The sequence below is a fragment of the Diabrotica undecimpunctata genome, chromosome 4 (assembly GCF_040954645.1).
Source record: "Diabrotica undecimpunctata isolate CICGRU chromosome 4, icDiaUnde3, whole genome shotgun sequence".
NCBI classification, from domain to species: domain Eukaryota; kingdom Metazoa; phylum Arthropoda; class Insecta; order Coleoptera; family Chrysomelidae; genus Diabrotica; species Diabrotica undecimpunctata.
In genome coordinates, this window is record NC_092806.1 from 43,390,000 (window position 1) to 43,409,834 (window position 19,835).

The following is a 19,835-nucleotide window of genomic DNA, read 5'->3' on the forward strand; positions in this document are numbered from 1 at the left end:
ATGTTATATACGTTTGGCATTTAATAATATATGTTTGTACAATTTTTCAACGTAATATCTCAATTTGCGATTGCGTATTACCATTTCCATATGATTCAATTGCAGACATTCTCTAAAAACATTGTACAAATATATGCACCAGCATAAGATCCACAAAAAAAGAGGATATATTGTTGGTGATGGGAGATTTCAACGCCAAGGTTGGAAAAGAAAAAGTGGACAGATGTGTGGGGGAATTTGGCTTGGGAGAAAGAAATGAAAGAGGGGACAGACTTGTCGAATTCTGCCAAAGCGAGGAGATGGTAATAATGAATACAAATTTTAAATTACCTAAAAGAAGACTTTATACTTGGAAATCACATGCGGATTCAGAAGACAACATTGTTCGAAACCAGATAGATTACATTTTAATAAAATCTAGATATAAAAACGCTATAAAGTATCTGAGAACATACCCCGGAGCTGACATAAATTCAGACCATAATCCATTAGTAGGCGTAATGCAGATAAAATTGAAGAAGATCCAAAAACAAACAAATATACCACGGTTTGATGTCTCAAAGATAAAAGAAGAACCTATACGTCAGAGGTTAAAACAAGAAATAAATGATAACTTAAACAAAATCAAACAAGACGTGATAAAAACAACAGATGTTAATGACAAATGGAACATGGTACAGGAAACTTTAATAAAGGCAAGAGAAAAGCTACTGCAGAAAAAAATAAGAAAAAAACAGAGATGGATGACTTCAGAAATCTTAGATCTAATGGAGAAAAGAAGGAAACATAAAGGCAGGAGTAAAGCAAAATACAAGGAACTACAGAGATTGATGGGAAAGAAAATAAAAGAGGCCAAATCCACCTGGCTTGCTAATCAATGCAGTGAAATACAGGCATATGCTAAACAGTATGATAGTTTTAACATGCATAAGAAAATAAAGGAAATGACAAATACACTGAGAAAAAAGAAAGATGCCCTTCTGAAAGACGCAAATGGAAAAATCATTATAGAAATTAAAGAGAAATTAAAAAAATGGAAGACATACATAACAGATCTGTTTGAGGATAATCGGCAAGAACCGGAAGAAATCGACAGCGAAACGGAACCAGAGATCATAATAGAGGAAATCGAACAAGCAATACGAAACGCAAAAAACGGAAAAACTGTAGGTCCAGACGAAATACCTGCGGAACTACTGAAATGTCTAGACGATGAAACTCTACCAGTACTTCTGGACCTATTTAATGAAGTATATAAAACTGGAAAAATCCCACAGGAATGGTTGGTGTCCACCTTTGTAGCAATACCAAAAACAGTATATGCCAAAGATTGTTCAGACTATATCACAATATCACTAATAAGCCATACCCTCAAAATATTTCCAAAGGTGATTTATGGAAGATTATATAGAAAACTGGAAGATGATATGGATGATACTCAGTTTGGGTTCCGCAAGGGACTGGGAACGAGAGAGGCATTGTTTTCTTTTAATGTCCTCTCTCAAAGATGCTTAGATATGAACCTAGATATTTATTCCTGTTTTATCGACTTCGAGAAGTCATTCGACTGGGTCCATGAAAAACTAATAGAAGTACTGAGAAACAAAGATATAGACAGACGAGACTTACGAATCATTATCAATCTATATTGGAATCAAAAGGCCAATATAAAGATAGAAGAACAAGAGTCCAAAAATATAGATATAAAGAGAGGAGTAAGACAGGGCTGTGTTCTGTCACCATTACTGTTTAACGTGTACAGTGAAGCCATATTCCAGGAAGCGATAGCGGATCTGGGTGATGGAATCTCTGTAAACGGAAAAATAGTAAATAGCATAAGATTCGCTGATGACACCGTTATAATGGCAGACATCCTGGAATCGCTACAAGAGTTGGTAAATAGAATTAACGATTATTGCATTAGATACGGACTAAAAATAAATAAGAGAAAAACTAAATTTATGATTGTCTCAAAAACGCAACATGGAAATGAAAGATTAATGATAGAGCAAACCCAAATAGAAAAAGTAGAGACATACAAATATCTGAGAACCTGGGTTGATAACAAAAATGACCAAAGCAGAGAAATCAAAGTCCGAATTGAAACTGCAAGGCAAGCATTTGTGAAAATGAAGACAATGCTTACCAACAGAGACCTTCAGTTGCATCTCAGATTGAGGGCTCTAAGATGTTACATATTTTCTATCTTACTATACGGAATGGAAGCTTGGACATTGAAGAAACAACACATAAGGAAAATAGAAGCGTTCGAAATGTGGTGTTACAGAAGAATGTTAAAAATTCAGTGGGTTCAAAGGATTACCAATGCTGAGGTACTACGACGTCTAAATAAGGAGTTAGAAATTATGAACAGCATAAAAAGAAGAAAACTAGAATATTCGGGTCACATAACCAGAGGAGAAAAATATGAGCTGCTGAGAATTATTATGCAAGGAAGGATCCAAGGAAGAAGAAGCATAGGAAGAAGACGCATCTCCTGGCTGAAAAACCTTAGAGAATGGTTTAACTGTAGTTCACTACAACTTTTCAGAGCAGCAGCTAACAAAGTGACCATAGCCGTTATGATATCCAACCTCCGATAGGAGATGGAACTTTAAGAAGAAGATTACCAAATTTGTATATTACTAAATCATAAGCTGTGGATCTAGTTATGACATTATGATTTCTATATCTGGATCTATAGTCATCGTTTCTGCAGATTTCGTAAACTTTTATATTCATTCTATAATTTCTCTAGATCTTCTAGTTGCTTTTATGTCCTATATTTCATTTTTAATCAGGCCGAACTTAGTTTTTCCAATGAATAATAAAGTTTTTATACTAGATATGTGAACTGGCTGTTTTAAACCATTATTTTAAGAAAGTTCTCAAAAAATATATTTTAAAAACGACGTCCTATTCTTAAATTTTGAAATAAGTTGTTATCAGACAAAGAACAACAAAAACCTTCAAAGTTCATAAACAATTCTACAAATGATTACTTGCCCAGTTATTCATCACAAGATGTTAACTCTGACTAAATTGCATTGCATTTAGAACTCAGGAAGAAAAAAAAATCAAAAAGATAATTATTATGTGAAACTTAAATCCCTACAAAGCTTTGGACTTATTTTCCTTTTTGTTTTGTTGTTGGTCCTTCAGTCCTTCCAATATATTAGGTAGAATTGTTCTATCTATTGAATCATAGACTTGATTAAAATCTACAAAGAGATTGTAAACGTCCATGTCATATTCCCATGCTTTGTCTAGTATTTGTTTAACTGTAAATAGTTGGTCAATGCAAGATCCATTTTGCCTAAACCCTGCTTAATATTCCCCGATGATTTTTTCCGTGAGAGGGTGGAGTCTTAGATTAATGATGTTTGTGAATATTTTGTATCCCGAACAAAGTAAAGAGATGCATCTATAATTTTGACACAACAGTTTGTCTCCTTTTTTATGAGTAAGGCAGATTATACTTTTCTTCCATTGTTGTGAGATTTCTTCTTCTATCCATATCTCTCGTATTACCTGGTACATCTATTGTGTCAAATTCCTTCCTCCTTGCTCGAGTAGTTCTGCCGGTATTTTATCTATTCCCGGTGCTTTATAGCTTTTTGGTATGTGGATTGCCGTTTGGACCTCCTCTAGCGTTGGGGGTCTAGTTAATTCATTTTCTTCTCCATCCTCCTTGGTTCTTGTTGTTGTACCTCCTGCCGTGCCTGCTGCTGTCTCTGTTGTAATGGTGGTTGTGTCCCTTTGTTTAGTAATTCCTTAAAATATGTCATCCAGGTTCTCTTAATTTCGTCCATATCGCTAATGGTTTCACCCTTCTTATTTTTGCAGAGGCTAGTCTTCGGTTTGTATCCCTGTCTTAGATGTTTGATAAATTGTTTTGCACTACGTGTTTCGTTTTCCTTAAACTCCCTCTCTATATTTAGTATCCGTTGGTTTTCGTACTTTCTCTTTTTCTGCCTGCACAGTTTATCTGCTTTTCGTCTTTTGTTCTCAAGTTCTATTTTTCTCTCTTTAGTACTTCTGAGTATGTAATTCTTATGTGCTTCATTTCTTTCCTGTATAGCTTGTTTGCATTCTTCATCGAACCATGTTTCTTCTCTCCGTTGTGTCTTTGTTCCTAGGACGTCTTTCGTTGTGTTGAGTATGATACTGCTTATGTTGTTCCATTGGTTTTTTATTGTGGAGTCTGCTCTGTTTTCTTCTAGTAATTTTTCATCCACTGTTCTCTCAAATCTTTCTTGTACCTCAGAGACTTTTAGGTTATCTAAGTTAAGTTTTTCTTGTTTTGGATATTTTTCCTTTACCTGTCGACTGATTTTGCATCTGTGGTCTGCATGGTCTGAGTCACAGCTTGCGCCACATCTGCTTTTTACATCTAATATACTCGTCGCTATTCTTTTTTTAGTCAGTATATGGTCCATTTGATTGACTGTATTTCCGTCAGGTGATATCCAGATGCCCTTATGTATGTCCCGATGTGGGAAGCATGTCGAACTGATAATCATATTCTTTCCAGCTGCGAAATCTATTAGAAACTGACCATTCTTATTTGTGTATCTATGGAAACTATGTTTTCTTATTATTTCGATGTACACTTCTTCTTTTCCGATATTGGCGTTTGTGTCGCCTATCACCTATCAAAATTTATATTAATAATATAAATTTTATAAAATAACTCTATAAGTCTAATATTTCACAAAATAATAACTTTAATTAAATAGATTAGACAATTGTACGCAACTGATATGGGAATACTTCAAATTTTATTGACAGTTCAGCGGGTGGCAAAAGTGTATAAAGTGTTGCCGCACTTTTAGAGTAAGAGTTTTGTTAATGTTTTGATTTCTTACACAATTTGATCATAATATAATATATTAATAAATTGTATTTATAAATACATATGAAATTTAGGTTAATAGCTTTAAAAACCAATTATTGTTGTGTATTGTGATTGTGCTATGCCAAAACCTATATAGTCTGTAGAAAGCTGATATGCTTTCATATAAGATATATTATTTTGAACAAGAAATAATGGCGGGACGTTTTTACTATCAAAGCCCTAAAAGAGGTAAGTTTAAAATTTAGAATGTATAATTTTGTATTCAAATGTTTTCTTATGTATTTTAGTGTGTTGCAGTAGTCTTAAAACTAAGTGTATTTACTGTTAAAATAATAGTTTTACAAATAGTTGACATTTTAAAAATTCCTCACTTACTAACTATTCTGATGTTTTGGCAACGCTGTGTTTTTTGCATTTCTTTCTTAACCTTCCGCTACCGGAGGGGGGTACAGATTGTGCCCCAAATTCGATTTTTCATGAATAATTTTTAAAAATGTTGGAATTTTGTTTAATTGTTCTAGTTACTTCTTCATTGGGATGTGTAAAAGCATATCCAACCATTTGTTTTCAATTTGACATATTTTTACCTATGAAAAGTGCAGCACTGTGCTTGGGGTACAAGTTGTACCCCCTCCGTCAACCGCGGTACAGTTCATTGCGGTCGACGCCACTGACTAAACCAGACGTTTTGCGCACGGCACCAAACCTGTTGTTTGCAATAACACACAAATCAGTTCTGTGGATGACTTAGTGCTAACATACCGTTTTAGTTTATCCATTTGTGATTACACGATTTACCGATATGTCGAAAAAAATAAAGTTAGACCTTCGGAAAGAACAGGATAGTGAAACTGCAGTGCAGTGGTTAGAGGAAAGTGATGATGATTACCTTTCTGAAAGAGATAGTTTATCGGATGATTCAGAATTAGATGATAATTTAGAAGTAGCGGAATATGAGCCTGAAATTCTGCAGGTAAGAGATCATCGTCAAATGTACAAACCAGAAAGTGGAGAAATACTTTCAGGATTGGAATGGGAAAAATCCTAATAAAACAAGAACCTGGTTGCCCACTGATTCAGTGGAAATTTATGTGGTCTTGGGACTCTTGATTACGGCGGGTGCGCTAAAAGCCAATAGGGAACCAGTGCACTTTTTGTGGTGTCGAAACTCTTTGTACAGTCGATCTATTTTTCCGGCTGCCATGTCACGCGACCGATTTCTAGATTTAATTTCACTTATGAGATTCGATGATTTGAACACTAGAGAAGAACGTAGAAGTTCTGACAAACTAGCAGCTTTTAGGGAAGTGTTTACAAAGTTTGTAGAACACTGTAAAGAAAGTTTTAAGTGCCACTCTCATCTAACTGTTGATGAACAACTTGTAAGTTTTAGAGGTAAGTGTCCATTTAGAGTCTACATTAAATCAAAACCAGCCAAGTATGGCATCAAAATATGGGCTCTAGTTGATGCAACAATCACCTATGCTGCTAACCTTCAGATTTATACTGGAAAAGATGGTAACAAACCAGAAAAAGACCAGGGCAAAAGAGTAGTACTTGATTTGGTGTCATTTCTAAAAACTGGTTATGGCATCACTACTGATAATTTCTTTACCAGTGTTCTCTTTGAAAAACAACTCCTAGATCGACAAATAACATTATGTGGAACACTTCGAAAAACAAGCAGGATATCCCTCCAGCCCTACTACCCAATATTTCTAGACAAGAAAAGTCCTTAGTTTTTGCCTTCACTGAGGAAATAACACTGGCGTCTTACGTTCCTAAAAAGAATAAGGCAGTAATTTTATTGAGTACAGAACATAACGACGATAAAATTAGCGGAGAAGAGACGGACTATAAGCCAGACATAATCTTGCATTACAATTCTACAAAAGGTGCCGTAGATGCTATGGATAAGATGGTAAATGAATATTCTTGTAAAAGAGCCTCTAAGAGATGGTCATTTGTTTTGTTTCAAAATCTTCTAGACATTGCACGTCTGAATGCATACGTACTGTGGACGACAAAGAATTCCATTCGTGCGTATGAAGCTTCTCACAGATGCAGAGAATTTTTACTAAATCTGGGTCAAGAACTTATAAAGCCCCATGTCGATAGGCGACTACAAAGTCCACAAAAATTCCATAAGCGAATTATAAACGCGATGTACGAATTATGCCCACCGCCACCAAGGGAGAATCGCGAAAACGACGCCAGCATCTTAAAATCCTCAGGGCGATGTTTACTTTGTCCACGCAAGAAGGACCACAAAAGCAGAAAAACGTGCAATTCTTGTAAATTCTTTGTTTGTGCTGAACATCAAACAACCACAACAATTCAAACAATAATATGTACAAAATGTAAAGCTAATCAAATAAACGATAATTAATTTTTTCAAGACACCATATATTTTTTTATTACTTATATTCAATAAAAATTACTTGCATTTGTTTTAATTATGTTTTAACTAAAATTATTGCATTATGTTAATATGTAATCTATAAAAATGCATGGGGTACATAATGTACCCCCTCCGTCAACTACAAAACAACTTGACCCTTCGGTAGCGAAAGGTTAACGATTTTATGATTGATAAATGGTAAATTCTCTTTTTTTCAATCCTCTCTTTGTAATTGCCCTATTTATTTATTTATTTTTTTATAGTCATCTGATTTCAATTAACTTCTCCGAATTTAAAAGGGCATTAAAATAATTATTATATTTATAATCTCAAGCCTCCGTGGCAACTTCGCGCTAATTTGTTAATTAATAAGGTGTTCAGTCCAACCGGACATTTTAAATTTGATTTGCCAAATTTATCGCAAGTACTTAACTTTCCCGTTACAAATAATTCTTTTCTTAATCGCACCACTTTTTACAACATTTTTACTGCGGCATTCAGCACGTGTAATGGCCCCAGCGTATATTTTACAGAAAATCCGAGTTTAAAAAATAATTTCACTTCTGTAAAAAGTCACTAAATGAACAGCTAATTGACAGTAATTAATTTGTTCATTTAAGCGTCTTTTACATTAAATTACTATTACCGCAAAAAATGAGCTCGGGGTTTTCAACACAAATAAATTAAATATTTATTGCATTTAATTAGCAGCATACAGGTCCCGTCCCAGATCAATGGGCTCAGCGTAAGGTTACACATAATTTTGCAAAAGTGCAACAGATCAGATGGCAAATGAAAAAAGTCAACTACTTCATTAGTTTAATAGTAAACGTTTGGCATTTTTGTTTTTAAAAGAATCCTCAATTCTCTACAAAAAGCACTGGTGTAAGATTATAAGTAAAAAACAACAAGGGTTCCTACTTACAAAAAAATTGTAGGATATTACGATGTTATGAAAACTATATGATTACTTAACCTTAAAAAAACAAACTCAGCTAGAAAAAAAAACTGAATTAGAGCACTACTGTTTGTTAATTTAACTGTCAGATGATTTTATTTTCACAGATGGCTTCATTAGGCTGTGTTGTTTGAGCTTTTGCATGGATGAAACGAAACTAACGTATTGCATTCGACTATTTGCTGTTTGGTGACGAGAGCGTCATTGTTACAAATGTGAATTGCCTTCATATAATGTGGTTCGTAGGGTCCAGTGAGGTACGAGATTATGAAAGGCATTTGAAATCGGTTCGTGAAAACTTTTTGGGTTCGTCCCAGTTCGTCATTTTGGAGAATAAAACAATTTGGACTACCAGTTTAAAAAGGAATAAGGGATATGATGGTTCTTATTTGTTGTGTTAAGATTCTTCTTTGTTATGTTTTTTATGATAAGAGAGTTATATATCTGGCTTAAGTTATCGATGTCGTTTTGTTGTTTACCAATATTTTGACATTAGTCAGATCGATACTGTGTTTAGTTAAGATGAAATATTGTGCAAAGGCAAAAGAGAGTTTAAAAATCCTAATATCGCTTTTATGGGATGTAAGACGATCTTGAAGAGAGCGACTGGTCTGGCGGATGTAGCAGGAGTTGCATTTTGCACAGGGTATATGGTAGACGACATTAGTTTATTCTAAAGGAGCCAATGGAGTTTTGGTCTTCAAAAATAACTTTCCTACGGTTCCAGTGTTGTTAAGTCTATTTTGACAGGTGTTTTTAAAGACTGTGGTAAGCTTGTTCGTGATTTGTGAGAAGTACGACAACGAAGCATATTTTTTGGTTTGTTCAGTGGTAAACAGGGAGTTATTGATCTGTGTGTTGTTGGAGATGGACGAATATCTCCTTCGGGGATTTTCCAGGTTTTAGAATTTAGATTAATTGAGCTATATGACAAACTAAAGGAAAAGATCCTGTTCTTAATACAGCGTTATACAGTTGTTTAAGATAAAGTAAGGCTTTTGTTAGCAACCTTTAAGATTCTTTCGGTAATGAAGTCAAAGCCTGGAAAATTTTTGGGATTTTATCCAGTATGAATTGATGTTATTGGTGCTTAGAAGGATGAAGAAAGAAACAAGTAAACAGAGGAGAAATATATATATATATATATATATATATATATATATATATATATATATATATATATATATATATTTCTCCTCTGTTTACTTGTTATATATATATATATATATTCAGGGATTCACTGCCTTCCCTCGCTCAACCGTTTCCATCTCTCTCTGTTGTTACACTCCATCGTTTAGGCCTCTCTTACTCATGGCGTCGTCTACTTCGTTCCTCCAGGATTTTCGGGGTCGTCCTCTTTTCCTCCTTCCTATGGGGCTTCATTCGGTTATTGTCTTTATCCATCTGCTGTCACTAGTTCTTCTTACGTGTCCATACCACTTTAGTCTTTTTTTTTTTCTATATATGTTAGTATGTCTGTTTCTATTGATGTTCTTTGCTTTATTTCGTCATTACTTCTCCTATCCATTCTTGTTACTCTGCAGCATCTTTGCAGTCATTCCATCTCTGTTGCTACTATCTTACTGCTGTTTTTCTTGTTTATAATCCAATTTTCAGCCCTATATGTCATAATACTTCGCACTAATGTTTTATAAATCTGTGTTTTTGTCTTCATATTTAGGTGTCTATCCCACCATACTGTTATACCCACACATGAGTTAAGTTGTCATATTGCTGTTCTTGTTTGTCCTAATCTTTGTGTAATTTCTTCCTCTGTTGTTGCCTTTTTCGTGATTATAAACCCCAAGTATTTGAATTTATCCTTTCCATTGATTGTTACGTTGTCATCAATCTGTAGATCTTCTATGTCTTCTTCACTTGTAGAAAGGTACTCTGTTTTCGCGAGGTTAATATCTAGGCCAGCCTTGGTATATTCTTCTTGTAGTTTCTTTATCATGTAGCTGTGGTCGTCTTGGTCTTGTGCAATCACTACTTGATCGTCTGCAAAGCTTAACGTATATAGGTATTCGTTCCGTACCGGTACTTCCATGCCTTCGCATTTTCTTTTCCATGTAGTCAAGGCTTTCTCTAAGTATATTTTGAATAGGGTTGGATATGTGGAACAACCCTGCAGGAGCCCTTTTGTTGTGGTGAAGTCTCCTATGATTCTTGTTCCCATTTTAATGCACACTTTATTTTCTTTATACAGAGCTTTTGTAGCTTCTATGAGTTCCGTCTGTATTTCTAATTTGTACATTGCCTCCCATAGTTCTGACCTTGGTACAGAGTCATACGTCTTTCTCAGGTCCACAAATGCCAAATGTATATCTTTATTTTTTGCTTTTTTCTTTTCCAACAGTTGTTCCAGTGTGTATATGTGGTCTATGCATAATCTTCCTGCCGTGAAGCCTGCCTGATACTCCCCGATTTTACCTGTTATCGCTTGCTCTATCTTTTCTCACCGTATCTTCCCATATAATCTTCCTATTGATGATATTACGCTTATTCCTCTGTAGTTTTCGCATCGTTTTCTATCTCCTTTTTTAAATATAGATGTCATATATGCCTCCGTCTATGCCTTTGGGAGCTGTTCTCCATTTATGGCTTTCTGAAATATCCATTGTATCATCCGGTGTAATTTTTTTGATCCGTATTTTATAAGCTCAGGTTAGATGCCTCCAGGTCCCGGTGTTTTCTTATTTTTGATTGTTTTTATGGCCGTTTTCGTTTCCCTATCTGTTATTTATATTTCTTGTTTAGGGATCTGCTTCGTCTTCGCCTGTTTTCTTTTCCAATGAATTGTGGTCTTTGTTCTGTTAACAGTTCCTTGTAATAGTCCTTCCATTCTTTGCCTGTATATTTCCCAATTTAATTTTTTCTTTTGAGTTTTGTTTCAATTCTCTCAGTACTTTCCATGACTCTGAAGTTATTTTACCTCCTATGTATGTTTCAATATTTAAGCAGGTTCTTTCCCATTTCTCATTCTTTTGTTGTGTTATATGATTTTTCACTTCTCTATCTTTTTCTCTATATTCTTTATAAATTTCATCGTTGTTTGTAGTCAGCCATTTTCTGTAAAGTTGCTTTTTTTCTTCAATTATTCTTTTTGTTGGTACATTTATTTCATAATAGTGCTGTTTATTTGTTATATGTTCTTTTTCTCCAAGGACTTTGAAGCTGCTTGTTTTATACTCGCCTTTATATGCTCGTATATTTCTTCGATGTTGCCATATCTAAATTCTATTAATTTTTGGTCTAGACGTTGTTGGTATAGTTCTCTTATTAATTGTTCTTGGAGTAGTTCTATATTGTTATAGAAAAATATTTTTTGTTACATATAGTTGATGTTACATATAGAATTTAAGCAAAGAGGAGTAATGCAAGAAGGTACATTTCCTGGTGAAATAATTTGAGGAAGTGGTATGGGCAGCTATGTCGATTGTCGATTTAGTAAAAACTACTGTATTAAAATTAATAATAGCCGTGATGGTTATCAACATAAAAACAAGAGACAGTACCTAAAGAACAATACAAAAGGAAAAACGTATCGTGCATATTTATAGAACTAAGTCTTAAAATTAAATAACAAATCGCCTACAATATTCTTTCAGATGTCTTCGTAAATACCTTATGTAGGATTCTATATTTGTTAGTCAGAAACAAAATTCAAGAAAAACGGAACGTAGAATGGAAAATAAAATCAAAATATTGAGAAACTCATTTAACTTTAATTCCCCGGAAATATTTAGAGCAGCCACAGATAGTAGGTAAATTAAATATCATTAAAAATATATCCTACTAAGAAGAATATCTGCTGAAAATATTGACGTTTCAATTTCTACTTCAAAAATCGTTCTCAAAATACAAACATTATCAATGTTTGTATGTTTGTATTTTGAGAACGATTTTCGAAGTGGAATTGTAAATACTTTAAGATGCCACAAGAAAATAGCTTTAGAATAATATTAAAAACTATATAAAGTAATCAATATTATTACGACACATATAGACTAAGATGATAAAAGGCTTTTTCCGTCGACCGTCCATTTATGATTAATTTTAACACCCTCAAAATCATTGATTAATGACCCCTATTAATGAATGATTTTCTATTAATGAACGATTTCATTATAGGCAATACAACATACATTGCTTGTATAAATTAATTTAACCACATTTAACGCTCTGTGATTTGACAGTTACCTGTGGTGTAGGCAACCAAACATACCTATTTATATTCCCACTAAAAAATTATTTAAAATGAAGTAGCCGCTGTAAGTACTGTCTGTCATTGTATGTCATTATTTATCGTTAAATAAATAAAAATTTAAACTAAGATACTTTTATTTCTGAAAAATACGGTCCGAAAAATACGTACTCGCTTCGCTCGCGCGTTAATATATCTCAATTGTTAATCGCCCTTATTAATACACTTGTTGGTTAAATAACTATTATAATAACATTTTTATTGATAACAAACTTTAAAAAATTAAGTCCATTAATTCTTTTATATTAAATATCACATATCCAGGTACATTCGTAAATACTGATAATTTTAATATTCTAAGATTGCATCTACGCAGCTGGTGAAATTCCTGGCTATAAAAATAATATCTTTATCAATTTGAGTTAAGCTTATCTTTGTACATCGCAAACTTAATTGGTATGCACTATCCAACAAAGATGTTCCCAAAAGTTTAGTAGAGTTGAGATCTCTTTCCCATTCAGCAATTTTGTTATCCAAACAACGTTTTGTATATTTTTCAGTGTTTTCTTCTGTACAACTATTTATATCCGAATAAAACTCTTTATGTTTGATAGATAAATCGTTATTCAAACTTTCAATATGTTGTGTAAAAGGTAGTTGTATACAAATATCGATGTTGCTTATGTCTATTGTATCTATAATATCTTCCCCTAAGCAATTGGAAATAGTTTTATTTTCATTTGCTGCATCCACCTTCGTTTCTCTCATGTATTGTTTGAGGTGTTCTAATTCAATCTCAAGTGATTCTTTTGCTGTGTAAACAATTGATTTTAACCTTTCTTTCCCGTTAACTAAAATGAGAGAAAATTCTTTGATTTCTGATAAAATTTTTTCATATAGATTATTGAGTTTACTATTATATTCCTCTGGTATTACAGCAGGCGAAACACGTGCCACCTAGAACAAAATATTCTGATTACTACGTAGTCAACATATACCGTAAAACTGGGTTACTTTGTACCCTTTTTTTAGCTTTATTTTCTTAAAGTGGATATAACGTCACTTAAAAGAAGATGTGAACTTTTTATTATAAATATTTATTGAACAGATTGTAATATAGCTCTTATTATAGCTATTTTTTAGGCAAATTACATAATTAAGAGAAAAATATTGTGTTATTAGTGGAGCAAAGTATACCCTAGAAAAGTGATACTTTGCACCACTCGATATTTTGAAAATATTTCACTACGAAATGCTTGATGGTGAATAGTAATCCTATAGGATTTTAAAGAACATTGCTACATTTTAAATGAACAAACTTTATTATAACGTTAATAGTAGAGATACAAAGTTTGAAACTAATTCCACCACAATTTGTCGCATTCGGAAACAATGTACAATCCTCGTCTGAAAATTTTGTTAGCAGTGTTTATGGTGCCAATTACATTATCCCACGAATACCATATTTCGTCGCATCTTTCTGGCCATTTCAAAACTTTAAAACGATTTTGCCATAGCATTGATCATCGCTTCACCCAGGGTAAGCATGATCATCATAGAAAAATATAAGATACCACCACTCTCTGGCACTCACCAATATTTTTTTAACATCACTTAATTCAGAATTTTTAATTTTTTTAGTAATATTTGTTCCAAGAGAACCTAAGACGAGTATTTCATTAAGTTCGATTTCTTCTTTCATCTCTTGCAGCTCATTTATTTAATCATCTGATGAAACCCTGCCTAGTGGAAAGTGGTCGTCCAAAACAATGTCCTTCTCTGAATCATTTACGATTTCTGACTTAACAGCTTGATGAGGTGTGGAAGTGGATGCTTTAGTTAGATCTTTTAAACTAACTTCAGAACGGGTAATACTTTGTCCTTCTGGAACAGTTATTTTCTTGTCACCTATCCTAAACTGTGTGGGTTATTGTTATTTATCTTTTAAATATCGAATGAAAATGTTATTGGTATCTAACGAACTTGATTTATTATTATTTGTTGTATCACTCTTAGTTATCACATTAGACTGCTTAGTTGTTTTTAGCCGCTCCAAGAGCGATGTTACATCACAAGGAACGATACAACATTTTCTAAATCCCGACTTTAATATCCCACCGCTTTGCTTTTGTACTTTTTGGAATAATGACCATAAAAGCTTTGAAACATGCTGTTTCTCAAGTACATTTTTTGATCTAATCCCTACATAAGTTTCCTTAGATTTAGATAAAGTTTTCCTCCAGGCCTTTTTATTAAGGCAAATAATGCAACATCTAATGGTTGTGTAATGTATGTGCTATTTGGAGGCTAACAAAATTAATGTCGTGTTTTCACAACACATATCCACGACTTCAACATTAATATGAGAAAACAAATTTTCTCCTAAAACGAATTTCTTTCCCTGAATTTTTTTAAGTCTGGGCAATACAATAGTGTTAAATCAATTTGAAAATGTGTATGATTCCAATTAACTAGATGCAGTATTTGAATAATGCATTACGCCTACCAGGGGCGCCATTTTCAGTCCAGGTGTCCTAGAAATGCTTGGATTTGTACACCATATAAGGAGGTAGCAGCTCATTAGCTACATTTCCACACATAATAATGAAGAAATGCTATTCTTTGAAGAGTTACAAATTCGTTCAGGATATATATATATATATATATATATATATATATATATATAACCCCATGTTAAGTTAATACATTTTTTTGTCCGGGATCATCTGTTAAGTTAGTTTCGTAATAATTAAAAATACCATACAGCTCCACAATAGTTTGTTTTAAATTTTTTATATCTTTGGTCATTCGTTCTGCATTGAGTGCTGCTCTACTTTTTTATGTTTGAGGCGATCCTTACAGTAACATCCTTATGACAACTTAAAAATGATTTGTTCCAATCCATACTTGGAGCATTATCCTTAAAACGTTATTTTTCTTTCTTGGGCTATGAACTCAGGCTATGAACGCATTGTACGAAGTATCTTTCCTCTTTATAAGAGAATATTGATGGGTATCCAGGTTTTCTAGCGTGTACTTCTTTTAATTTGTAAAAAATAGTTCTCCTTGGAATGTTAAAGGATTCAGCGGCATGTCTTGTACTTATGCCATCTTTTATTGCTGATAAAAATGCCTTCATGCGAAAGACAGATAAATAAAAATAAACGTTTACCTAAACATGAAACTCTATGATTATGTTTCCCTAGCATTCTGCACAAAAGTAAACAAAAGTGTAAAAAAAAGAAAAGGCTTACCTAAAATTTATGTCAACCAAAACACAAGAAGCATATGACCATTTAAAGATGATAAGTAACGAAATAAATGTTCTTGTGAAAAGAATTAAAAATGATCATCGAAAACATTTTTTCAAAGAAATGTAGCAGGATTTTTATGACCTACAAGGGAAGTATAGTACTTTATAAGAGGCTAAAGAACGAAGGTGAAAAAGATCTGGGCCTACTGATTTTCCGGTCTTTGCATTACTAATTGTCCTTGTTTCTAATTTGTTCCAATTTTCGGTCTTGTTTGTTCCTGTGGTTATTACTGTATCATTCTATCATCGTCGAATAGTTTCATTATGTGTTCTTGCCAAAAACGCCTATTTAAAATCAATATACAAGTTGTAAATTGGTATGTTATATTCAGCACATTTTTCCGGTATTTCTCTTACCATACATATTTGGTCTATAGTTGACCTCTTTAATCTGAAGCCACATTGGTCTTCACCAATTATTTCTTCCAAAAATATTGCGCCTCTATAGGATCTAACATCTGGTACGGAGGTTGCCCATTGCTTAAATATTAATATAATCAATTTGATTAAACTTGTTAGTACCAGGTATCATCCAGGTTCCTTGATAAAGATTTTTGTGGGACAAACACGTACTAACTACTCTGAGATTGTTTTCCATTACCAGCTATGCCACTCCTATACTGTCGTTGCTGTTAATATCGTGTGAGGTATGTTTATCAAAGGATAAGCATTCTGCATATATTGGCTCTTTTCCCAACTTCGAGTTCATATCACCCAGGACTATAAATGCATATCTCTTTTGCACGTTTTCACATTCTACTTGTAGTTTGTCGCAGAATTGATCGGTTACCAGTTCATCTGCTGTTTTTGTTTGGGCGTAGATACTAATAACTGTAGTCTTACGAAATTTACCTCGTAGGCGTATTTTACACATTTCACAACAAAGCTGAACTTCACATGCATATACTTTAACCTTAAAAAAACAGTCAAATAATGCTATGTTTTGGTGAAAGCTGATAAATAAATACTAATTTTTTGGAAATTTAGAAAGTCAGATGTAGTACACTTTTTTTTATAAAATTTATTTTCATTGAGCAGCGGTTGAATCCTCGACTAGTAATCTAGTTAATTAACTCATTAGATGAACGTATGTAGGTATATACATATGTTTCGGTTTTCGTGTACTTTATACGAACCACATCGTGGCTCGAATCAATGAAATAGCCTTAACAGAGTCATGAGATCCTATGTCTTACCGTACTACATATCCATCGTCCGACTCTTTTTAGTCGTGAATTCTATTTCTAGTCATAGATTCACTTGGAATTTCATGATATTACGTTTAAAAATTTATTGGAGCGTGGTTTCAGTCAGAAATTAGTAAAATATTCACTAAACCATTAGTAATAAAGTGAGTACGCAAGCTCTCTAAGCTGACGCATTAAAATTTGAGTCGCTTTGATTAATGTTCTGCAAATATCAAGGTAGTATTTGGTTGCACCACATATAAACAATTCTGTTTCTTCAACAGAGAAGTCACAATATTAAAAAGAATAATAAAAGTTTTATTTTGAAAAATATTCTTCAAATTCAAATTCATTTCTTCAAAAACACTAATATGGCATAAATAAAGAATCTTACCTGAAACAGGATTATTATAGCCATGCTTATTTTCCATTCCATAGTTGTTTAACAGTAGACCTTTCGTTAACAAAATATTCAAGTTACGTTAAATAGTGTATCAACATCAAACTAACTTCATTATTAACTTGGAGCTAATGTTTTTCTTAAAAAATGTATAGCAATTGTAAATATTTAAAGCTGTTTAGTTCTCGCCATGACTTACATTATCTTGTTTGCTAAGTTATTTAAATGAATTAGTTCAGTTGACTCTAGAATATAATAAATGAAAGAGACATTACATTAAAAATGTGTAATTCTTTGTTTTGATAATTTCCCATAAAATGTCTAATAAAATCTTAAGTTCTTTTATTTTTTATTGTTTTTTAGATAATAATTTTCTTATCACTAGTTTGCAAAAGATATGATTTACTCCTTTGGAAAAAATGTTAAGATATTGTAAATTAAATATTGATATTACAATGACTGCTTCCGACAAAACAACTTATTTTAATTATAGAGGTGTAATATAAAATAATATATATACACATATATATATATATATATATATATATATATATATATATATACATATATATATATATATATATAGATATATATATAGATATATATATATATATATATATATATATATATATATATATATATATATATATATATATATATACATTAAGGATCACTCGAAGAGTGGTGGGTTTTTCAGTCAGAAGGTGGAAAAAAAAGACAAAGAAGGTGGCTACTTCATCTATTTATTTGAAAAGGTTTCGCTCTCTAATCAGAAAGCATCATCAGTTCATCTAAAAAGAACAATATGAAAAACCAAACATCCATAGAGAGGTCAATACAAACGTGTTACCTCAAAAAGACATGTAGCAGTCAATGGTATAATATGTAAAGAAGCTAAAGATATTAGACATTAATAGTTAAATTGTACTTTAACTTGTAGTTTAACTTAAGGTAACATTATTAAAGTGATTTCTCGGCGTGACAACAAAATTAAAAAAAAGAGAAGAGGTTGATGATGATGATTAAAGTGATTATAAAAGTTTGCTATAGTAATCTTATAAAATCTCAAGTACTGCCACTCTATACACTATGCAACTGACATTGCTCGTCCCATCCAAACTCCCTCAAAAAAATGTACCAGCCCTTGCTTAAAAAGCAAAAGATTAAACAAGATCTCATAACGTTTAGGTTTGGGAGACTGTTCTTCTTATTTTTCAGTTCGAGGTACCACAAGTGTTCCCAATGAGAGGTAAATGCCTCGAAATAGTGAAGCTCAGAGAGAAAAATAAAAAACAATCTTCTACTTTCATTTCAACGTCTTACTTCTACGTAAAGAGTGCAAAAAAGGTGTTTTTCAAAGGGTAAACTATAGATATATATTGTGGGAGTAAAAGGTTATTCCTAATATCCAATACATTTCAGTGAGCTTGGATTTGCAGTTTATTTAATTCGCCGTCGAAGAGAAGTCTCCTGAACTTTTGTTGCTTAAAACATGGGAGATCAAATGTTTATTCTTAACGGATAATAACTCAACGGTAGGAGGATTTACGTATAGAGAAACTTTTGCAAACTATAAACAGTCTTAAAAGAATTACAAATAAAAGAACTAAAATATTATTATATTATCCATTAAAAAGGTTTACAATCAAGTGATAATAGCAAAAATAGAAGAAGAAGCCACGTAAATAAAAGAGCAAAGCGGATTTCGATCTTAGCAGTCCTGTGTGGATAAAATATTCACAATAAAACAATTGGCAAAAAAATTAGCAAAATTATGGTGTTTTACGGCACTTTTGTAGATCATCATAACACATTCGACTCCATCTATTTACAGAAACTATTGATATCAATGAAACAATCTCTCTCTTATTGTTTATTTTTAACTGAGGATCGTGATTTCCTCCAATATTTCTAAAAAACTTTCTCCATTAGTTTCTATCTTCAGCTTGGGGTTTTACAGAATGAGTGGCCCGCTAAGTTCTGAATTTTGACGGACAATTTGGTTGGTGACTTTTGTCTTGATCTTCTCCCTATAACGTTTCCAGTAACAGTTAGTCTCGCTAAATTATAGTCACCTCTGCTACCTAACTAAAAGACTGACTTCAGAAATGTTGTAGACCCTTTTTTTAATGCCAAGTTTGTTAGCCCTGTGAGGACTAGTAGTTACCGCTGCTAACCACAGATCGAATAATTTTTCTTTACATGTCTGCTGGTTTCTCACCAAATCCGTTCTGTATAATTGGTTGCCTATATACCTCAAAATTGTATTTTAGTAGCGATTTATACATATCCCGGGTAAAAAAGTAATTATCGTCTTATTCACATTAATGGCAAATTGACAGTGACATATTCGGGGTCTTGCTTTGTGTATTTATTTATTTCGAGTGGTTTTAAAAAAAAATTGTCTCAAAATTGTCAGGTGGGTAGTATAGTGTTTAGAAAATGTAATGTAATATAAAAAGAAGAAAAAGTATATCTGATGTGATTTTTATGTGCACGTTTTATTGCCGG

At 32.8% G+C, this 19,835-nt stretch overlaps 1 protein-coding gene across 1 annotated transcript; it reads right to left on the minus strand.

The window, feature by feature from the left end:
• Nucleotides 1–12,561: 12,561 nt before the first annotated feature.
• Nucleotides 12,562–17,482, minus strand: LOC140438218 (uncharacterized). The gene is made up of 2 exons (XM_072527925.1): nucleotides 17,319–17,482; nucleotides 12,562–13,381 (listed from the first exon to the last, which is right to left on the minus strand). Exons 1-2 carry the CDS (start codon nucleotides 17,358–17,360, stop codon nucleotides 12,773–12,775), a joined length of 651 nt encoding a protein of 216 aa, XP_072384026.1. The 5' UTR covers nucleotides 17,361–17,482; the 3' UTR covers nucleotides 12,562–12,772.
• Between the last annotated feature and the right edge of the window lie 2,353 nt (nucleotides 17,483–19,835).